Below are 22,910 nucleotides of genomic sequence, written 5' to 3'. Positions count from 1 at the left end.
CCTGGACGTCTTTTGAGAACTATCCACGATGACTCCAAGATCTCTTTCCTGATTAGTTGTAGCTAAAATAGCCCCCATCATATTGTATGTATAGTTGGGGTTATTTTTCCCAATGTGCATTACTTTACATTTATCCACATTAAATTTCATTTGCCATTTTGTTGCCCAATCACTTAGTTTTGTGAGATCTTTTTGAAGTTCTTCAGTCTGCTTTGGTCTTAACTATCTTGAGCAGTTTATTATCATCTGCAAACTTTGCTACCTCACTTTTTACCACCTCACTTTTTACCCCTTTCTCCAGATCAGTTATGAATAAGTTGAATAGGATTGGTCCTAGGACTGACCCTTGGGGATCACCACTCCATTCTGAAAAGTCATCATCGCTCCTTGCCAAGAGTCCAGTTGGCCCATATGCAAGTTGGAGCAACATCCTTCAATGTCTGCTGATAGGCTGGCAGAGTGGCCATAAGAGCTGGAGTGTAGTGCGCTCCAGCCCTGCCCCCCTACACTACAGGTTGTACAGGACAGCAACATAGGGCTACCCTACGCTGTAAGGGTAAGACCAGGATTGCCATGGGGAGTGAAGTATTACGGAGCCAGAATGTGAGCCAAAACTGGCCTCTGTCCCTCTCTTCTATAGCACCTTTTGTGACCTGTATCCAAGGAGATCTTGCTTATTACTAAAATAACAGAAACAACAAGGAGTCCGGTGGCACCTTAAAGACTAACAGATTTATTTGGGCATAAGCTTTCGTGGGTAAAAAACCACTTCAGTGAAAGCAATAGTTTTTTAACTTAAATCTGCAAGCTCATAACATGCCAGAGTGGCATGTTCGTAGCACAAGGAATTCCAGATATTCAGGGAGTTCTGCATCACCCTCTATCCAGAATTCAGGTGGCTACCAGCAGATATACTCACACATAGAGCAATGCACATGATCAAGGATTCTAGTGAACCACTGAGATTTTTTTTTTTTTTTTTTTCTTTTCATGCCTTAAGTTATGTAGTTAACATGGGACAGGCAGATAAAAGTTTACTAGTTAAATCTTGCATTATTTTCAAGACTGCTTTCTAAAGCAGTGGTCCTCAACCAGGGGTCTGGGACCCACTGGGGGACAATGATCAGGTTTCAGGGGGTCTGCCAAACAGGGCTGGCATTAGACTTAATGGGGCCTAGGGCAGAAAGCCGAAGCCCCACCGCATGGGATTGAAGCCTGGGGCCTTGCCACCCTGGGCTGAAGCCGAAGACTGAGCAACTTAGCTTCACAGCGCTCCCTGTGGTGTGGGGCCACGAGTAATTGACCTACTTGTTACCCCTAACGCCGACCCTGGCTTTTATATGCCGGAAAACAGTTACTGTGGTGGGCCGTGAAGTTCTTATAGCATGTTGGGCGGGCCTCAAAAAGAAAAGGGTTGAGAACCCGTCCTCTAAAGGATGAATGGGTCTGATGGTTAATGACTAATATGTGAATCATCCTTCTAATTGACTATACTTCTTTTTAGCTTTGTTCTAATGGAGACTTATTTTCCTTGAGGAAAAACACAGCCTATCCTCACGTGGGGGGGGAGGGGGAATCTAACACTTTGAGATGTCGCCATGTATCGCTTTATACTTAAGCTTGGCTACCAGCCTTGTATAGCCTTTCCATTTAATAGCTTTTCATCTATAACATAGCTGGAGAGAATATCAATACATCCAGCAATGAGCTTAGAAATTTCACTTCTTGTGTATCACATCACAGACCAAACTCTCGCTCAGCCCTCTAACCCTAACCAGTTAAACAAAACAAACATTACCAGTGTAGGCACAAAAAAGTACTAACAGAATTCGTTAAAACAATTATTTGGTATCTTTCCCAAACCTGTGTGAAAAAACAAACAAACAAAAAAACATTTCATCTAACCTGTATATAATATATTCTGTAATCTACAGCTGCATTGCAAACTTGTTAGTTATAATATCAGCATGTTGAAATTATGGAGAAATTTAATTAGGCTCATCAGCCTCAGGAACACTCAATGAAAGATGATTTATGAACAGATAAGTTTAAGAAATGACACTCAAAATTGCTGTACCATTATATCTGGTCCACAATAAGGAAAACAGTGCTGCAGCTATAATCCAAGCAGCATTTCTGATTTTACACAGTGCTGTCCAGACACCAGTTGAACTACAGCAAGCCAAATGTCAGGAAAACAACTTAAACGGGGGGGAATTGCTGAAGCTGGAGAATGGTGGGTACTGTGGGTGCTGAGTTGAAATAGTATGGGTGAGGAATACCAGGTATGAGGGTAGAGGGGAAGAGTGAGTAGATTGCACATTCTCCTCTGTTACTGTTTAGTTCCTCACCATCCACTTGCCCTGCACTCTGTGGAAGTTGCCAGTTAGGGAGAACTTCCATTATTTTTTAGGCACTGAGAGCTAGACAGTTACTGTGAAACTGGTTCTGTCATACCCTTAAATGTGTTTCCCTGGAGTTGAGTGTAGCATAGGATGGGAGGAGAAGAAAAACAGGGTCAGGCTCCAGCAGCTGCAGAGAGGTAGCTTTTACCTGCAGCCATCCCTGAGAACCCCACCTCGGGGGTGCTACCCCACAGTTAGAAATTGCTGCTCTGTTGCTAATCTGTCTTCATCTTCGAATGTATCTTATCTATAAACCTTTTTAATATAATTAATTTAACAAAAACCTGTGAGCAAAACGGGGAGAACTCCCAAACAGAAGCTTGGTGTTTTGGGTCTAGCTGACTTCTGAATGCCTTGCAATGGAGGCATCCTTTGCAGGGTTCTCTGAACCTTTTGAAATAGAACCTCTAACAAAAACTAGCTTTTTCCATTGTAACCTTATTTCTGGTGCCTTCAGGAAGCCTGCCTGGAAGGATGGTTCCACAGCAACCTGTGTCCTGGCTGTAGATAATATCCTTTACATTGCCAACCTTGGAGACAGCCGGGTAAGTAGCACTGAGAAACCTACTACATAGATTTTAATTGTATAACATCCCCAGTACCTACAGGTATTGATCTCCCCACCCACACAACCATTATTTAATGGTTCACTGAAAGAGACTGGACAGAAGTAGCTGGGAGCTCCCCAACTATTCCTACAAAGATTTCTCCTTGAAGAGGATGGAACTTAAAGTAGCTGTGTGTCCCTCTAGGTCATAACTTACAAGAACATAAAAATGGTCATACTGGGTCAGACCAGTCGTCCATCTAGATCAGTATCCTGTCTTCTAACAGTGACCAATGCCATGTGCTTCAGAGGGAATGAACAGAACAGAAAGTCATCGAGTGATTCATCCCCTGTCATCCATTCCCAGCTTCTGGCAAACAGAGACTGGGGACGCTCAGAGCGTGAGGTTGCATCTCTGACCATCCTGGCTAATAGCCATTGATGGGCCTATCCTCCAGGAATTTAACTAGTTCTTTTTTTTGAACCCTGTTCTAGTTTTGGCCTTCACAACATCCACTGCAACAAGTTCTACAGGTTGACTTTGTATTGTGTGAAGAAGTATTTCCTCTTATTTGTTTGTTAAACCTGCTGTCTATTAATTTCATTGGGTGACCCCTAGATCCTGTGTTATGTGAAGGAGTCAATAACACTTCCTTATTCACTTTCTCCACACAGTCTAGATTTTTATAGACCTCTATCATATCCCCTCTAAGTTGTCTCTTTTCCAAGCTGAGAAGTCAGTCTTTTTAATTGCTCCTCATACAGAAGCTGTTTCATACCTTTAATCATTTTTGTTGCCCTTTTCTGAACCTTTTCCAATTCCAATGTATCTTTTTGAGATGGGGCAAACAGATCTGCACATAGTATTCAAGGTGTGAGCGTACCATGGATTTATATAGGGCTTATTATCTAGCCCTTTCTGAATGTTTCCCAACATTCTGTTTGCTTTTTTGACTGCCACTGCACATTGAGGGGATGTTTTCAGAAAACTATCCATAATGATTCCAAGATCTTTCTTGAGTGGCAACAGCTAATTTAGACCCCATCACTTTAGATGTATAGTTGGGATTATGTTTTCAATATGCATTGATCAACATTGAATTTCATCTGCCAGTTTGTTGCCCAGTCACCCAGTTTTGTGAGATCCCTTTGTAATTCTTTGCAGTCTGTTTTGGACTTGAGTAATTTTGTATTGTCTGTAAATTTTGTCACCTCCCTTTTTCAGATCATTTTGTCCCTGGGGGACACCACTGTTTACCTCTCTCCGTTCGGAAAACTGACCATTTATTTCTACCCTTCACCTCCCCCACCCATCTTTTAACCAGTTACTGATTCATGAGAGGACCTTCCCTCTTATCCCAGGAGAGCTTACTTTGCTTAAAAGCCTTTGAGGGGCCTTATCATTGGCCGTCTGAAGTCCAAGTACACTATGTCCAATGGATCACCCTTGTCCACGTGCTTGTTGACCCCCTCCAAGAATTCAAATAGATTGAGGCATGATCTTCATTTACAAAAACCATGTTGACTTTCCCAACAAATCACTTGTGTGTCTGGCAATTCTTTATTATAGTTTCAACCAATTTTCCAGGTACTGAAGTTAGGCTTACTGGACTGTAATTGCCGGGATAGTCTCTGAAGCTTTTTTAAAAATTGGCATCACATTAGTTATCCTCCAGTCATCTGGTACAGAAGCTGATTTAAGCAATAGGTTACATACCACAGTTAGTAGTTCTGCAATTTCATGTTTGAGTTCCTTCAGAATTCTTGGGTGAAGCCCATCTGGTCCTGGTGACTATTTTAATTTATCAGTTTGTTCCAAAACATCCTCTGACACCCCGATCTGGGACAGTTCTTTAGGTGAGACATCTAAGAAGAATGGTTCAGCTGTGGGGAATGTCCCTCGTATCCTCTGCAGTGAAGACTGATGCAAGAATTGTTTTTCCGCAATGACCTTCTCTTCCTTGAATGCTTCTTTAGCACCTCGACCATCCAATGGCCCCACTGATTGTTTGGCAGACTTTCTGCTTCTGATGTACTTAAAATTGTTAGTTTTTGAGTCTCTGGCTAGTTGCTCTTAAAATTCTTTTTTGGCCTGCCTAATTATACTTTTACACTTGACTTGCCAGAGCTTATGTTCCTTTCTGTTTTCCTCAATAGGATTTAACTTCTAATTTTTAAAGGATGCATTTTTGCCTTTAACCACTTCTTTTACTTTGTTTAGTCATGGTGGCACTTTTTTGTTCCTCTTACTATGTTTTTTTAATTTGGGGTATGCATTTAATATGAGCATCTATTATGGTTTTTAAAAAGTTTCCATTCAGCTTGTAGGCATTTCACTTTTGGGACTCGACCTTTTTAATTTCTGTTTAACTAGCTTCCCCTTTTTTTATAGTTCCCCTTTCTGAAGTTAAATGCTACTGTGGTGGGCTTCATTGGTGTCTCTCCTCCCCGTCTGCCCCCCACAGGGATGTTAAATTTAATTATATTATGGTTGCTATTATCAAACAGTTCAGCTATATTGACCTCTTGGACTAGATCCTGTACTCCACTTAGACGCAATTCTTGATTTAGTCCTCCCATTGTGGTTTCCAGGACTAGCTGCTCCAAGAAGCAGTCATTTATGGTGTCAAAATACTTTATCTCTGCATCCTATCCTGAGATGACATGTACCCAGTCATTATAGGGATAGTTGAAATCCCCCATTATTACTGAGATTTCTATTTTTTATAGCCTCTAATCTCCCTGAGCATTTCACAGTCACAATCACCATCTTGGTCAGATGGCCAGTAGTATATCTCTACTGCTATATTCTTCTTCAAGCATGGAACTTCTGTTCATGGAGATTTTCTATAGTACAGTTTGGTTCATTTTAAGATTTGTACTATATTCGACTCTATGCTTTCTTTCACATATAGTGCCACTCCCCGACCTCCATGACCTGTTCTGTCATTCCTATGTATTTTGTACCCTGATATTGCCGTGTCCCATTGATTATCATCATTCCACCAAGTTTCTGTGATGCCTATTATATCAATATCCTCATTTAATATCTGGCACTCATATTTGCCCTTTTACTAAGAAGGGCAAATATGACTTCTAGCATTTGTATATAAGCACTTACAAAACTTGTCAATATTTAGCTGTCTGCCATGATGTGATGTTGTGTTCTTTAGCTGTCTTCTGGTGCACTCTAGGTTGTGCTAGATACCTGATTATATCTTTTAGCTAGTGGTATATTCAATTTATTTTAAAATTACTTTTGAAATGCAAGTAATTTGTGGGATTTGTAAGACCAATCCTCTTCCTTGCCAAAGGGCTATTCAGTACAATATCTTTTGGTCTTGGCATGAATTTTTATTTCCTGGGGAATTGAACCTAAGAACCTTTGTTTAGGGGCAAGAACCTTTGTTCTGCTTTTATTTTGGTAGAGACTTTATATTACAGGCTTAATACCACTTACTCACAAGGGATTTTTGTCAGCACAGGCGATTTTGTGTCGTTACAACAAGGAAAGTCAGAAACATACAGCCTTAAGTCTCAGTAAAGAACACAACCCTACCCAATATGAGGAGCGAATGAGGATACAGAAGGCTGGAGGAAATGTCAGGTAAACAAGAGAAAGCACAAGAGAAGAGATGGGAATGAGCCTGAACTCTCATCTGGTTTCGATGTGCTGAGCACACCCAACTCCCATAGAAGTCGATTGTGCTTAGCATGTTTGAAAATCAGGGCACATAGGAATCTTGTTGGAGAAGCAGTTGTTTATGGGATGCCCTCCAAGAATCCCGTAACTGGAATGGTTGGCTGGAATTAATTTTCCTGGCCTTAGAAAGAAACTGAGGGTGGATTTGTCCTAGAGGCATGGTACTGTGTTGCAATGGCAGGAGGGTGGAGCAGTGTTGTGTCTTTGAGTGAAAGCCAGATGGCACTAAACAAGCACATATAAACTAAAACATTTGTGAAGGAAATAAAGAATTTCCTGATGTTGATTTTAAAAAAGTCTTTAACAGCTAAAAATTGCTCCTTGAGTGTTTCTAAATCTGCTTCCTCATTTCCTTGAAATGTTGTTATGCATACAGTGACACCCTTAGTTCATCAACTAGGGGTTTGTCTACACAGACAGTCAATGCATGGCAAGGTGAGGTGTAAATCCACTCCACGATAGTGTGCTGTACACTAACTGTCCACATGGATCCTGTTGATGCACACTGAAAGTTCTGTAGTGTGCATTGATATACTCCCATTTCAAAGCAGAGTAGCATTTTAGTATGTGTCAGCAGGGTCCACCCAAACAGTTAATGCGCAGCAGGCTAGTGCCAGATAAATTTACATCCCAGATTGCCATGCACTGTATAGACAAGCCCTTAGTGATTGGTTAAGGTTTGAGAAGTTCCCTGTATTTAAAATAGGTATTCTTTCTAGAGCCGGAATGGACTTCCTTTCAAGTGCACTCACTCTGTGTGCACGTGAACACATAGACACTTTCAGTCTGGTGTGTATTAATACTTAAATATCTGCTGTATTTTAATATTTGCTACTTTCTTGAAGGTTTCCTCTTGACACAGTCAATGTTTCAACTAGTTACATCTTGACTTTTACAGGGAAGTCCAAATCAGAGTGAAAAGATGTCATTTTGGGGGGGTGTTTTAAATTCTTAAACATTTGGAATGCATGTGCTTCAAGCTCCCTTGGAATCGTTTGTTGCAGGGTGTGGGAATGGGTGGGCTAAGGCTTGTAAGGCTAGCTTTCTCTATAAACGACATGTCCCTTATCTTCAGAGAGCACATGCCATTATTTGTGTTTATCACCAATCCATCTCTGCAAGTAGGAAGGAGATGAACAAGTCTCTATTAGTTCTTTGCAGACTTTAGGCAACATCTCCATTGACTAGGAATCTACCCCTGTTTCAGTTGTCAAACGTTTTGTACCAGAGAGAGAGGGAGGAAGGGAACGGTCAGCACACTAAGTTAATTATTGCAGTTTAACAAATAAGAGAAGCACCTGAATGGAGTTCATCCAAGTTTTTGGTGGTGGAGTAGTTTCTGCCTACTGTTTTGAATTCAAAGGTTGACATTTGAGTAACACATACTTTAGGTCTCTGCACAGTTGCCTATATGTATTAGTCATCACATAGTACAAGTAGTGCTGTGTATTAATGATACTATATAAAGATATACCAGTAAAGCTTAACTAAAGAGAATTAAATAGGCAGTGTCTCTGAAAAAGTAGGGGGCAAGCTAATGAGGGATGGGGCAGCTTGAAGAAATAAGCAACTACCAACTGGAGAATTAGGGCCTAGGCAAAGATGAGGCCATGATTAGAGGAGCATTGTAAATGGATTGGCAAAGGGAGATACAGAGATCAGGATGGAGCAGGTCTCTGCATGGAAAGTCTTTTTTGAAAAGCCAGTTGGTTCTAAGTAGGGCTATCAATTAATCGCAGTTAACTCACTCAATTAACTCAAAAAATATTAATCGTGGTTAATCGCACTGTTGAACAATAGAATGCAAATTGAAATTTATTAAACATTTTTGATGTTTTTCTACATTTTCAAATCTTTCAATAGATTAAAAAATTAATCACTATTAAGTGCGCTATTAAGTAATAATAGAATACCATTTATTGAAATATTTTTGGATGCTTTCTACGTTTTCAAATATATTGATTTCAATTACAACACAGAATACAAAGTGTACAGTGCTCACTTTATATTTTTGATTACAAATATTTGCACTATAAAAATGATAAAAGAAATAGTATTTTTCAATTCACCTCATACAAGTACAGTAGTGCAATCTCTTTATCATGAAAGTGCAACTTACAAATGTATTTTTTTGTTACATAACTGCACTCAAAAACAAAGCAATATAAAACTTTAGAGCCTACAAGTCCACTCAGTCCTCCTTCTTGTTCAGCCAATCACTAAGAGAAACAAATTTGTTTACATTTATGGGAGATAATGCTGCCCACTTCTTAATTACAATGTCACCTGAAAGTGAGAAAAGGCATTCACATGGCACTGTTGTAGCTGGCGTCGCAAGATATCTGTGCCAGATGTGTTAGATTCATATGCCTCTTCGTGCTTCAGCCATCATTCCAGAGGACGTGCTTCCATGCTGATGATGCTTGTTAAAATAATGCGTTAATTAATTTTTTTTGACTGAACTCCTTAGGGGAGAATTTTCTCCTGCTGTTTTACCCGCATTCTGTGATCTATTTAGTGTTATAGCTGTCTCAGATGATGACCCAGCACATGTTGTTTGTTTTAAGAACACTTGCATTGCAAATTTGGTATCCTCTTTGCATTTTGTCAATGTGCAATTTCTAAAGATAGCTACAGAACTTGACCCAAGGTTTAAGAATTTGAAGTGCTTTCCAAAATCTGAGAGGGACGAGGTGTGGAGCATGTTTTCAGAAGTCTTAAAAGAGCAACACTCTGATGCAGAAACTACAGAACCTGAACCATCAGAAAAGAAAATCAACCTTCTGCTGGTGGCATCTGACTTAGATGATGAAAATGAACATGCGTCGGTCCGCAGTGCTTTGGATCATTATTGAGCAGAACCCGTCGTCAGCTGGACGCACGTCCCCTGGAGTGGTTGTTGAAGCATCAAGGGACATATGAAACTTTAGCACATCTTGCGATGCCAGCTACAAAAGTGCCATGAGAACATTGTTTTGTTTTTGAATGCAGGCTTTTTTGTACATAATTTTACATTTATAAGTTCAACTTTCATGATAAAGAGATTGCACTACAGTACTTGTATTAGGGTGAATTGAAAAATACTATTTCTTTTCTTTTACAGGGCAAATATTTGTAATAAAAAATAAATATAAAGTGAGCACTGTACACTTTGTATTCTGTGTTGTGATTGAAATCAATATATTTGAAAATGTAGAAAACATCCAAAAATATTTTTAAAAAATTAATCACTATTAAGTGTGCTATTAAGTAATAATAGAATACCATTTATTTAATCTATTGACAGCTCTAGTTCTAAGATGGCTAGAAAGTCAGTAAGGGTGATGGAAAGAAGGCATGATATGGTGGTCTCATTTTTAAGACCCTTCATGGCTTATTCCCAGCCTGTTATTTCATAAATGGTATTGAGATGTCAGCCCTTACCCTTGCTCTACTGTTGATGTCAGCCTTCATTGCTCTTGGCTGCACCTTCGTGCTTTCTCCCATGTCGCCCCCATGTATGGGCAAAGCCTCCATTTTGTCCTTCAGATCCTTCCATAAAACTCACCTCTGCCATAGTGTTTACAAAAGAGTCAGTGGTTAGGCTGTTGATTTGCTGTGACAGCTGCTTATTATGGCAATCAGAATCATCTTGTTACTTTGTACTCCTGTATGATGATTCAGTGTGTTGGCTCTTGTCTTACACTTGGATTATACATTCTTTAGGGCAGGGACTGTCTTATGTTTGTACAATACTTAGCACAATGGTCTCTAGGCACCACTACAATACAACTAGTAAATAAAAGATGGGTATAGCACATTACATCAGACTTTCTCCATTATCCTGTACCTCTGCCCTAACATGAAGGGACCAACCCTTGTGTTTTGTTAAGGCTGCCAATGAGGGTGAAGATTAATGCTTGTCTGTGGTTTCTATTTGGACACCTGTCCACTAGGAGCTACAGTGACACTGCCAAGGCAGGCCACTGAAAAGCCATCTGACAGTGGCTTTCTGCTGCTATTGATGGTGCCTTATGTTGAATTATGCCAGGTGCACGGTTAAGGTAGGATTTTCAAAGGTGCTTGTTGATTTCATTGGGAGCAATTAAGCCAGCGTTGAATGCTTTTGAAAAATCCCATGCTCTGGGCCATAACTTGATGTATTTAAGCTTTCTTAGATATCCCTAGAGTGTGCGGTTATTGACCTTGCTGGAATTGAATCAGTGACCTGGAAGTGAAAGACCCATTACCAAATGCCCCCAGGCTCTTGACAGTCTTGAAATGGGAGGGGCATATGGTATCTCCCTCCTTTTTGTGCACATCACTCATGTTTCTGCATGTCACAGCTCCTTTAAAAAAAAAAAAAAAAAATCTGCCTCCAGGGCTTGTTTCCTGCATATCTCTGGCCTGCCAGAAAGCAGATCAGCATGTGCAGTTTGAAGAAGTTGCTTGGTACAAACACTGTAATGATACAGTGGGTTGTTCTCTCTTGTCAGTTTGTGGGAAGAGAGGGTACAGGAAGAGGCATGTTTAGATTTGTGCAATTTCTTAATGCTACTTCGAGTTCTTGCTCATGTCAATTCCATTCTAGGTGCGTGCGTGCCCATGTGCACAGTCAGAATTTTTTTCTTTAGCGGTATCGGGAGGGCCGGCTGTGGCACCCTCTGGAGTGCCGCACTCATACGCTGGTATATGAGGAGTCACCAGCCTTACGTCCTCTTAGTTCCTTCTTACTGCCCCTACAGTTTGTCAGAGTGACTTCCCCCCACCTCGGGAAGTGGATAATGGTTTTCCCCAGCACCTATTTATATATAGTTGTTTACAGCCGTTAGTAATTAGGTGTTAAGTTATAAGGGTTAGTTTAGTAAGTTAGAGTCTCAGCAGGGACTTTGCCCCAGGGTGGGGCATGCCCAAGTCCCCGGGTTTCAAGCCTTGTGGTAGAGGAGATCCCTCGGGAAATGAGGGGGAAAGGAGTCTACTTCGAGATCAGGTACAAAGGAGCCTCAATCTGGTACGTTCCACATGTCACGATCTGGGTCTGTTAATAAACTAAAAGAAATGGATCCTAATACTGGTGCAACGAACAGAGTTTATAGCGGGGTGGTCCTCAATTCCATGCGGGCAAGGTGCTTCCTCCCCAGAGGCCCGTTTCTGAGCCATGAGAGACCTGATCTTGCACGTGAGGGCCTGCCCGCTCACCACTGCTTATGCATGCCTAAGGTTGTTAGGCCACATGGCAGCCTGTACTCTATGTGGTACGTCATGCCTGGCTCCATCTCAGACCCCTGCAAGCATGGCTTGTGTCAGTCTGCATCTCCAATAGGTACAATCTAGACCGCGTGGTCAGGGTGCCAGAGCACATACGGTCATCCCTGGAATGGTGGTTGGACCCTGGATTGGTGTTGGAGGGAGTTCCATTTGCATCCCCGTTGCTGACCCTGGTTTCTGATGCCTTGGACCTGGAGTGGGGAGGCCACCTGGGCAATCTCAGCACGCAAGGTCATTGGTCACGAGGTGATCGCTCCCTCCACATAAACGTCTGAAAGCTCAGAGCAATTCACTTGGCCAGCCAGGCTTTTCTGCCTCATCTGAGGGGCAAGGTGGTCCAGATCCTGATGGACAACACCGCCACAATGTTTTATATCAACAAGCAAGGTGGAGCCTGGTCGTCAGCCCTTTGTCAAGAAGCTCTCTGGCTGTGGGACTTCCGTGTGAAGCATGCCATTCATCTCGTGGCAGCGCACCCGCCCAGGGCCAGGAACATGTTGGCAGATGGCCTCAGCCAGACCTTCTCATCTTGCAATGAGTGGTCACTCCACCCGGAGGTGCTCAGCATGATCTTCCAGAGGTGGGGAACTCCCTGAGTGGATTTGTTCGCGTCCAGATAGAACAGGAAGTGCCACATATTCTGCTCGATTTTGGGGGATTGACAGAGGCTCCCTGTCTGATGCCTTCTTGCTCCTGTGGTTGGGGGCCCTAATATACGCCAGTGCCTTTAATCCAGAGTCCTCATGAAGATCAAGCAGGACAAGGTGAGGGTAGTCCTCATAGTTCCGGCTTGGCTTCGCCAATACTGATTCCTCACGGTGCTGGATCTCTCAGTGGCCACTCTGCTGCAGCTACCACTCTGGCTAGACCTGGTGTCCCAGAACCACGGCAGACTTCTGCACCCAAAGCTGGCCGCGCTGCACCTGACGGCTTGGCTGCTGCATGGTTAAATGCAGAGGAGCAGGAGTCCTTGGCTTGAGTCCAACAGGTCCTGTTGGGCAGCAGCAAACCCTCCACCAGGGCAACCTACCTGGCCAAATGAAAACAGGTTCACATGTTGGACCTTGGACCAAGGTCTTAGGCCTCACTACAGTCGATCCTGGACTGTTTGGGCGGATCTTCTACATCTCAGGCTACAGGGCCTGTCTCTTTCATCGATCAGGGTCCACTTAGCCGCTATTTCTGCCTTCCATCCTCTGTTCCAGGTCAGGTCAGTGTTTGCTCACAACATTACAGTCCAGTTTCTAAAAGGTCTGGAGTGGCTCTATCCTCAGGTCTGTGATCCTGTTCCTCCTCAGGATTTGAATCTCATACTGTCATGGCTCAAGGGCCCCCCTTTCGAGCCATTGGCTTCCTTCCTGTTCCGTTCTTGTGCTTTCATAGAAGGTCTCATTCCTCGTAGCAATAACATCAACCTGTAGGGTCTCTGACATTAGGGTGCTTACCTTGGAGCTGCCCTATATGGTTTTCTACAAGGACAAGGTTCAGCTGCAGCCACACCCAGCTTTCCTGCACAAGGTAGTTTAACAGTTTCATACTAGCCAGGACATATGAGGTTTTGGAAAGAAAACTGGTAAGTTATAAGTCACATGAGGAGCGTAGATTACACACTCTGGACATGAGGGGGGCACTAACTGTTTACACAGAGAGAACTAATCTATTCCATAAGTCAATGAATCTATTTGTCATGGTGGCAGACAGGATGGAAAGGCCTTCTTGTGTCCACCCAGAGAATTTCATCGTGGATCACCAACTGCATTTGTTTTTGCTATGAACAGTGAAAGTGCCGCTGCCTGGTCGTCCATCCACACATTCATGTGCCATTACGTGCTTACCCAGCAGGCCCGGGATGATGTTGGCTTCGGTAGAGCAGTGTTCTAAGCTGCACAACCATTAACTCTGAGCCCACCTCCAAAGGTGTACAGCTTGTGAGTCACCTAGAATAGAACTGACATGAGCAAGCACTCAAAGGGGGAAAAAATAATTACCTACCTTTCGTAACTGTTGTTCTTCAACACGTGTTGCTCATGTCCATTCCACTACCTGCCCTCCTGTCCCTCTGTTGGAGTTGCCGGAAAGAAGGAACTGAGAGGGCATAGGGCTGGTAGAGGCTCGTATATGGGTGCCACAGCTGGCCTTATGGATACCACTAAGGCAAAAATGTCTGACAACTGTGCACTTGGGCGCGCGCAAACTTAGAATGGAATGGACATGAGCAACAAATCTCGAAGAACAATGGTTACAAAAACTAGGTAACCATTTTTCCTCTCTGGAAGCTCATTTTCACCATCACAAACTAGCTTTCTTTCCTTGTCCTCTTAACAGGCTGAAGGGAACGAGGTGAAGGATGAGAGCAGGGACAGTAGAGCCCTCTTCTATAACCAGAAGCAATTAACAGTTGTTAAAAATTGAAAGCTAAGAAGCCATTTAGATTAGGATCCATTGATTAGGACTCATCTTAGTAATAACACTGCTTAAGTTCCTTAAGAAGATAGCAAGGGTGGCTAGTGATTGAGGAGCAACAGAACAGCACTAGAAAGCTTGTCCACCCCACTGTCTTACTGATGCACTAATATTTTTAAAGCAGTATTTTCTGAGAGGAAAAGAATGAAGCCTCCAAAAAGTAGCCCCATCTACACCCTTGATCTGCAGGTGAGTCAGCAGGATCTTATGATCAGTGGTATCAAAAACAGCAGATAGCTCTAGTTATCTCCGATTGAGAAGAGATCATTGGTCAGAGCCATAACCACAGTAGAACCCAGACTGTGAGGGGTCAAGGAAGTCAGAGGCATCCAGCTACAGGGAATGTCACAACATTCCCACTGTTAACTGAAACAGAAGATTAGAGACAAGTCAATAATTTGACAGATTGTCAAGGTCAAGAGTACTTTAATTGGTGGAAAAAATAGCCAGGTCCAGGTGCTTCATTGTTTTCTGTCTTAGTATATCACTACATATGATGATCCCACTCTGTTCTCTTGCCTCCCCCAATGCAATGGTATTTCCATTCAAAATTATAATCCTCTACTGAGTTCGTAATGGAAACCCACTTTCATTAGCAAATCACTTGTGGTCTATTCTTAATCCTCATGGTTGTTGACAGAGTATCATTCTTTGCTGTACTTAAATGTGCTCTGATGCTCACTGTCTTTTGTTTAAAATATCTCCTATGTGTAGCCTCTCCTTTTTTGAAGTCAAGGTTGGGGTTTTGTTAACGCTGACTTCAACAAACTCTGGTTACACACACTATGCTCAGTTCTTATGCTTTTGAATTATGTTTTCCTGCCCTGTTAAGTTTAACGCCTCTCAGTTTAGGGCAAGTCCAAAGAAAAGAAAATGGTTAATCCTACTGATGGTTTCTTTCAATCTCTCCTTATCTTCTGTCATTGTTGAAGTTTCTGTGTGGAGTTTGTTCACCCTGAATGCTATGTCCTAAGAAATAGGAGACATGGGATGAAATCCAACCTATTTTTAGGCAATGGTAAAACGCCTCCTAATTTAAGTGGGGGCAGGGTTTTACCCATAGTGTCTAAAGAGTAGGCCAGCAGGAATAGCTCCTCTGCATTTCAGCCCTAAGCGTCTGCTTGAGAATGTGCAGTCAGTCTTCCAACGAGAGAGAGAGAAAGGGATGTGTGCGGTGTTGGGACAGCTGGTGTCCTGCTAAATTATTTTGTCCCAACTGGGCTTCCTTTTCATCATTCAGGGATGGACGAGTGCTGGGTGTGCTGGAGGTTTCCCGCTCCATTGGGGATGGACAGTACAAACGCAGTGGTGTCATTTCTGTGCCGGATATCAAACGCTGCCAACTCACACACAATGACAGGTAAAGCATGTCCAAGCAGAGGGTAAAGCAAGGTATGTGTTCAGTCCCATTTCTGTTTAGCAGTTCATAATGCAGAATCTTCTCAAGTCAGATCACCAGAGTCATCTAACTACTCCTTGGTCTCATCATTGTGATGGCTCTTTCCTTAAATTTGTTTTTTGATGGAGAGTTAATCGAAAAGGTTCATCGTGTGGAGCAGTGTAAGCATATGTAACAACTACAGACTGACACAGCCCCTGCACTAAACAGCTTACCATCTACAGTAATTCAAATGCGGTATTATGGGCAGGGCTTATACCCCCAATTATTAAGGTTGCCTGACAATTCTTGCTTTTAAGACCCCGTTTTCATTTGCTTGTAAATTTGCCAAATTCTAATCATTTGGACTGAAATGCTGCATGCTGGGTGCATGCCTCAGGCTGAACTATCTTGGAACATTTCAGGCATAACCGAATGAGGCTAGAGAAAAATACATTATTTTTTTGCTTATGTTAAAAATTCTGGCAGATTTTCCCTTGAACTGCTTGCACGCTTATGCTCTGGAGCAGTGACTTGATATTTGGTAGAGGGGTGGCCTTTGCGTCCGAGATGTACTTTTTGCCATCCCCACGAAAATGTGCCCAAATTCAGCCAAGATGATATAAGCCTTTGAAAAATCCTAGCTCTCGCATGCTCAACAAGGACTTGCTAAAACATCACGACTGAAATTTCCAAAGATTGTGTCTGCATAGGCATGCTCCATTCTGGGGCTAGAGCAGACTTCCCTTGCAATTTTTCACTCTGCTGCTGGGGGTCATGCCAGGGCCAGAGCTGGGCCCTGAAATGGAGAGCAGGGACACTCTTCTGCTCAGTGCTCCCCCCCCTGCTAGTTCCAGGCAGCATGGAGGAGGAAAGTGCCTGATTTAAATGCAGAGGGGATCTGAGATGGAAGGGGATGGGTAGTAGAATGGAACAAGGAGAGAGGACTGACTGGGAAACTGTGGCGAGGAGACAGGAGGGGAAATGAGAAGAGATACCTGATGAGCCAGGGTGGGAAAGGGGACTAATTCTGACTGGGCAAAGACATCAGAGTCAAGTTAAGAAATGCCTGAATTAACGGTGCTAGTGGGAGCTCTGAGACACTAGATGCTGTAATGTGGGGTGCCCTGGTGGTTGTACTGGGGCACCAGCCCTGCTGATACCCTTCATATTCCCTTGCTTTTAGCCACTTCACAGGGGGAGAGAGATGGAAAACAGAACTTTCAAGGGAAGAGTGAGTTCCTGCAGGAACGGAAATAACTACATATGGACAATACACAGTGACTTTGCATAACAAGTCATTGTATTCATTGTTTGTAGAGCCCTGTAGTATGTCCTGACATAGGAACTCTGCTACTGCATCTTTATTATACTTTTGGCATGTTCTCTAGTTTTGTGTAGGGAATATGTAAGGAGGATAGCCTCGGGGGGCATCAGCATACTTTCCAGCAGCTGATAGCAGTGCTGTCAAAGGTTATCTGTATTTTGGAAACTCTTCCACAAGATTCTAACAGAGGGCATCTAGTAAAATAAATTGGGGATTTTGTAGTTGGAGGGTGGAAGAGCCTACCCATATTGCTAGGGCCCTACCAAATTTATGGTCTGAATTTTCATGGTGTTGTAATTGATGGGGTCCTGACCCAAAAAGGAGTAGTGGGGGGATTGTGGTACTACTACCCTTACTTGTGCGCTGCTGTCAGAGCTGAGTAGCTGGAGAGCGGTGGTTGCTGACTGGGAGCACAGCTTTGAAGGCAGCACCAGCAGCAGCGCAGAAGTAAGGATGGCAATTTCCACCCTTACTTCTGCGCTGCTGCCTGCAGAGCTGGACTCTGTCAGCCTCCGCCACCCTTCGGCCACCCAGCTCTGAAGGCAGTGACACAGAAGTAAGGGTGTCATGGTATGGGATTGCCACCCTTACTTCTGCTCTGCTGTGGGGGGGGGGGTGCTGCCGCCTTCAGAGCTGGGTACCCAGCCACTGCTCTCTGGACGCCCAACACTAAAGACAGTGCAGAAGTGAGGATGGCAATATCACAGAATTCTTCCCCCCGCAATTCCCTTTTGGGGTCAGGATCCCCAATTTGAGAAAAACTGGTCTCCCCTGTGAAATCTGGATAGTGTAGGTAGAGTAAAAGCGCACACAAGACCAGATTTCACGGGGGGAGATCAGATTTCACAGTCCCTGATGCATTTTTAATGGCCGTGAATTTGGTAGGGCCCGACATATTGCCTAGCGTTGATTCTCTTTCAGGTTCATTATGCTGGCCTGTGATGGCCTCTTCAAGGTCTTCTCACCAGAAGAAGCTGTAAACTTCATCTTGTCCTGCCTGGAGGTGAGGAGAAGGCAGCTCTAGGGTGGACTTGCATGTGCAATTTCATCAGTGCAGAAGGTGTGAAATACTAGCATGCTGGGAAGGGGAGAGCATAGAAGAGAAATACTCTTTTAGGTGGAACCCGTGTGCTCTGGCAACTTATTGAATGAGAGCTATTCTAAAATACTGTATGATTGCCTCATTCTCAAATGATTGCTTATGGCCATTATTTGTCCTGTTTAATCCATCTCTGCTTCATGGGACTATCACCATTTTATTGTCTCCCAGCCCCAGTATGAAGAAGAGCTGCTCCTTAGCCAGTATGAGAGAGCTTTCCTTGCACATTATTAAATTCCATGTATGAGCAGTCTGGGCTTTTTCCTAGAGCTGGAAGAAACAGAATCCTGAAGAACAGGAGGCTCTTTTAGTGTTGCCCACGTGAAGTTGCTGTTGGATTGTGCAGCATAAAATTGTAATCCACATGAATGCAGAGCACTGTGAAATGTTTACACTCAGCAGAACAGGTTTGTGTGAGTAGTATGGTCAACTTCCTCTTTCAACAGGACAAGAATATCCAAACAAGAGAAGGAAAATTAGCAGCTGACGCTCGATATGAAGCAGCCTGTAACAGGCTGGCCAATAAAGCAGTGCAGCGAGGTTCTGCGGATAATGTCACTGTAGTGGTGGTCCGGATCGAGCACTGAAGGAAAACATGCAGGGATGCAGTCCAGAGCTGCATGTGATGGATTTAAATGCAAGAACAAAGTGTGTGTGTGTGTGTGTGTGTGTGAGAGAGAGAATCAGGGAGGGGGGGGTATGGGTCTCCTCCCTGGATGCTGTTCATTGTAAATAAACTTCTTTTTTCTAATTGTTTTAGTTCATAGTTTTGTTTACCATATTTTATAAATGAATTTCTGTACAGGACAGATTGCATTTCCTGCTACTACAGTTGGGGCTTCATGTGGAAATTCATGATTCAGTTTCAACTGCCTAATAACGAAAGTCTAAGCAAATCATCCAACGAAGTGGGTATTCACCCACGAAAGCTTATGCTCCAATACATGTGTTAGTCTATAAAATGCCACAGGACTCTTCGTCGCTTTTTACAGATCCAGACTAACACAGCTACCCCTCTGATACTAAGCAAATCATAACTCTTTACTGTAGGTATTGGAACTGTAGTTGCAAGACAGTGCCTTTTTATCATTGTAATTTTGAGCCAGTTACTCTCAGTTGTAAGGGGAGGAGACTGCCAAATAGAAATGGACAAAATCTGTAGGGGAAAGAAGAATTGCCTTGAGGCTTTTAACAGTAATTGCAACCAAAGGCAAGATCAAAACTAGCAGGGGCGGCAGGCTTGTAGAAATTTTGGTGGTGCCCAGAGCCCACCTCCCCAAAATTCTGCCTCCACCTGCCTCAGGCTCTGGGAGGGAGTTTGGGGGGGGGGGGAAGGTCGGGGGTGCAGGCCCCGGGCTGGGGGAGGGGTGTAGGAGGGATGGAGTTTGGGTGCAGGCTGGGGGTTCAGGCTCGGAGAGAGCATGGGGGGTGTGGCACTTACCTGGGGCTCCTAGGCAGGGTGGTCCGGCGGGGGCTGCACTTGGGGTGGGACACAGACCCACCCCGCCCAGGGGCTGCAGGGAGGGGCTGGCAGCCACATGCAGTGAGCAGAGAGGAAGCTGCTCAGCTCTGCTGTGCTGCCGGTGGTTGGAGGGGGGCCCCAGGCCATTTTAAATTACTTGGGGGATGCGGGGCTGGGGAGGGGGGAAAAGCACCTGGGGAAAGTCAGGGCCGAGGGAGAGACCTGGCTTCAAACATTGCTGGAGCTGGGCCCCAAGCCAGGAATATTCTTGGTTTCCAGGCACCATGGGTCTATAGAACTTGCTGCCCATGAAAACTGGATAAAAATCATGAAGTAGCTGCTGATGTTGAGAAACTCAGTTTGAAAACTGCAGTCTTATTCTCATGCTCCCCTTTTCACCCATTCCTCTATAAAATGGTGGTTCTGAGTAGCTGTTACTCTACCTGCAGAAGCAAGGATTAAATTGCATCAGTTTCCAATTACTCATTCACAAATGGCTAATCTACCACTCTGGAGCAGTGACTTCATTGTATTTGGTTTAGCTGAGAATGGTATCTTAGTGTCTGTCATTAAACATGGTTATGTAATATTAAGAAGAAGGTTGACGGATGCATCTGGTCTACAATTCTGAAATTCAGCCTTTGTGCAAAAAGTTTGTCAAGCCCAATTCTGGTGCCTTGGAAGTCAAGGGAAGTTTTGCTCTTGATTTCAGGGGATGTAGGGTTGCCCCTTTTAAAATGTTAAACATTGTGAAATTGAGCAAATACAGGGGAGGTGCTTCCTCAAAAGACACTTTCTCTTTTAAAGAGGTGAAGAGAAATCCTGGGTGCTAGCAAATCTACTGTCAGAAACCAAAGAGCAGGTTTAGACTTGCCTCTGGTAATTGTGTAGTGACGTGAACAGGCAGAGGATGCAATTATTTAGGAGCTTGGAAATTAATGAGGGGGACGGGGAAGGGGGAAGAAAGCCACAAATGAGGGGAAAAATAACATTACTGGTAACAATTCTCAGAACAAAAACAGCCTGCTCCTACTCCTCCTTTCCCCATCCCCCACTTGTCTCAGCTTATCAAAAGAAGGGGGGGTGGAGGCAAAGGCAGTTGGAAGATGCCTGTAATGTAATGCCAGCTGGGAGTGTGACTGGCATCCGATAGGAGTGGATGGAGCATCTCTAAGCAGGGAGGCTTCAGGCTATCTTTACTGCTTTCAAGATGTGCACTTAAGTGCTTAAATACCTTTGAGGATCTGGAGCTGGGTGAACTTTCTTTTATTCCTTTTCTCTTTGCTGCCTGTTTTTTTGTCTCTCTCAAGTGTGCGGAGAGAGTCCTTTGTTTCCTCTTCCCATTTTCTCTACCCACACTTCCCTTTTGTTTTCTTTGGCTATAGGTTCATTTTTCTGTCATTCCTCCCCTTCTCAAACCTCTCTGGTGAAACAGTACTGAAAGCACAACTCAAGTCAGTTACATAAATATATTCCATATTACAGTACCATCCAATAAATATTTTTTCATAAAATGCTTTATACCCTACATTTATCTATACTGCAGGGAGAGGAAAAACCTGGAATGTAGGAGTTTCACAATAGCTGTAGCTTGAAGTCAAATTGCAATCTGCTTTTGGAGGACCAGGGCTAACCTTAGCTTTATTGTAGTCAAAGATGGGAGGCCTGCTGACGTTTCCAGAGTAGGGTGGCCTGGGTGAGCAACTTACTGAGAGAACACCCAAGACAGTTTAGCTGTCTTGTCTAGACTTTTTATTTAATGTTTCAACACTTTAGTGTTTTGCTGTGAAGAAAAGCAAATGATTATGAAGACAGCCTGAACAGAAGTCCATTTTGGACATTCTGCTGCTGAGCAGTGTTATCCCTCGGGGGGGCATGCTGAGTTGTCCTTCACTAAATAGCAGAAGGCTGGGTTTATTTTAAGGATATAAGCAGATTGGCTCTGCAAGCTGCACCATGTCCCCTACTCCCACAGACTTCCCAGGGGACTGCTCACCTTGCAGGATCAATGCCTAAGAGTGAACTCCTGCTGTCCTTTTTGGGTGCCTTTTCATTACAAGAATAGCTGTATTTTTCCCTTGCGTTAACTAATGTGGTAAAATCCTAATTAAGACAAGGCAGTTAACTTGTATGAAACAAGCAACAGAGGGTCCTGTGGCACCTTTGAGACTAACAGAAGTATTGGGAGCATAAGCTTTCGTGGGTAAGAACCTCACTTCTTCAGATGCAAGTAATGGAATCTCCAGAGGCAGATATAAATCAGTGTGGAGATAACGAGGTTAGTTCAATCAGGGAGGGTGAGGTGCTCTGCTAGCAGTTGAGGTGTGAACACCAAGGGAGGAGAAACTGCTTCTGTAGTTGGATAGCCATTCACAGTCTTTGTTTAATCCTGATCTGATGGTGTCAAATTTGCAAATGAACTGGAGCTCAGCAGTTTCTCTTTGGAGTCTGGTCCTGAAGTTTTTTTGCTGTAAGATGGCTACCTTTACATCTGCTATTGTGTGGCCAGGGAGGTTGAAGTGTTCTCCTACAGGTTTTTGTATATTGCCATTCCTGGTATCTGACTTGTGTCCATTTATCCTCTTGTGTAGTGACTGTCCAGTTTGGCCAATGTACATAGCAGAGGGGCATTGCTGGCATATATAACATTGGTGGACGTGCAGGTGAATGAGCCGGTGATGTTGTAGCTGATCTGGTTAGGTCCTGTGATGGTGTTGCTGGTGTAGATATGTGGGGCATGGGTTGGTTCCTGAGTTAGAGTTGTTATGGTGCGGTGCGTGGTTGCTGGTGAGAATATGCTTAAGGTTGGCAGGTTGTCTGTGGGCGAGGACTGGCCTGCCTCCCAAGGTCTGTGAAAGTGAGGGATCATTGTCCAGGATAGGTTGTAGATCACTGATGATGCATTGGAGAGGTTTAAGCTGAGGACTGGAGGTGATGGCCAGTGGTATCGTAGTTTTGAGAATGCTTGGTGCGCCTACCTTCATGCCTCTAGCTTCCACCCCGGTCACACCACACGATTCATCGTCTACAGCCAAGCACCGAGGTACAATCGCATCTGCTCCAACCCCTCAGACAGAGACCAACACCTACAAGATCTTCACCAAGCATTCTCAAAACTACAATACCCACACAAGGAAATAAAGAAACAAATCAACAGAGCCAGACGTGTACCCAGAAGCCTCCTGCTACAAGACAGGCCCAGAAGAGAAACCAACAGAACTCCACTGGCCATCACCTCCAGTCCTCAGCTTAAACTTCTCCAATGCATCACCAGTGATC

At 43.7% G+C, this 22,910-nt stretch overlaps 1 protein-coding gene across 2 annotated transcripts in view; it reads left to right on the top strand.

Annotated features, from left to right (window-relative positions):
* The window catches only part of ILKAP (ILK associated serine/threonine phosphatase), a 38,757-nt gene extending 19,822 nt beyond the window's left edge, over positions 1–18,935 (top strand). For both annotated transcript variants that reach the window (XM_034781094.1, XM_034781095.1), the window contains 5 exons: positions 2,863–2,950; positions 6,438–6,559; positions 15,606–15,725; positions 17,992–18,073; positions 18,616–18,935. In XM_034781094.1, coding sequence (XP_034636985.1) covers positions 2,863–2,950; positions 6,438–6,559; positions 15,606–15,725; positions 17,992–18,073; positions 18,616–18,756 — 553 coding nt within the window. In that variant the 3' untranslated portion in view covers positions 18,757–18,935. The remainder of the gene's footprint in view (positions 1–2,862; positions 2,951–6,437; positions 6,560–15,605; positions 15,726–17,991; positions 18,074–18,615) is intronic.
* The last annotated feature ends 3,975 nt before the right edge of the window (positions 18,936–22,910 follow it).

The sequence above is a fragment of the Trachemys scripta genome, chromosome 9, assembly GCF_013100865.1.
Source record: "Trachemys scripta elegans isolate TJP31775 chromosome 9, CAS_Tse_1.0, whole genome shotgun sequence".
Taxonomy (NCBI): Eukaryota; Metazoa; Chordata; order Testudines; family Emydidae; genus Trachemys; species Trachemys scripta.
The sequence above is the reverse complement of the archived record's forward strand: the minus strand, read 5'-3'. Positions and strand labels throughout refer to the sequence as shown.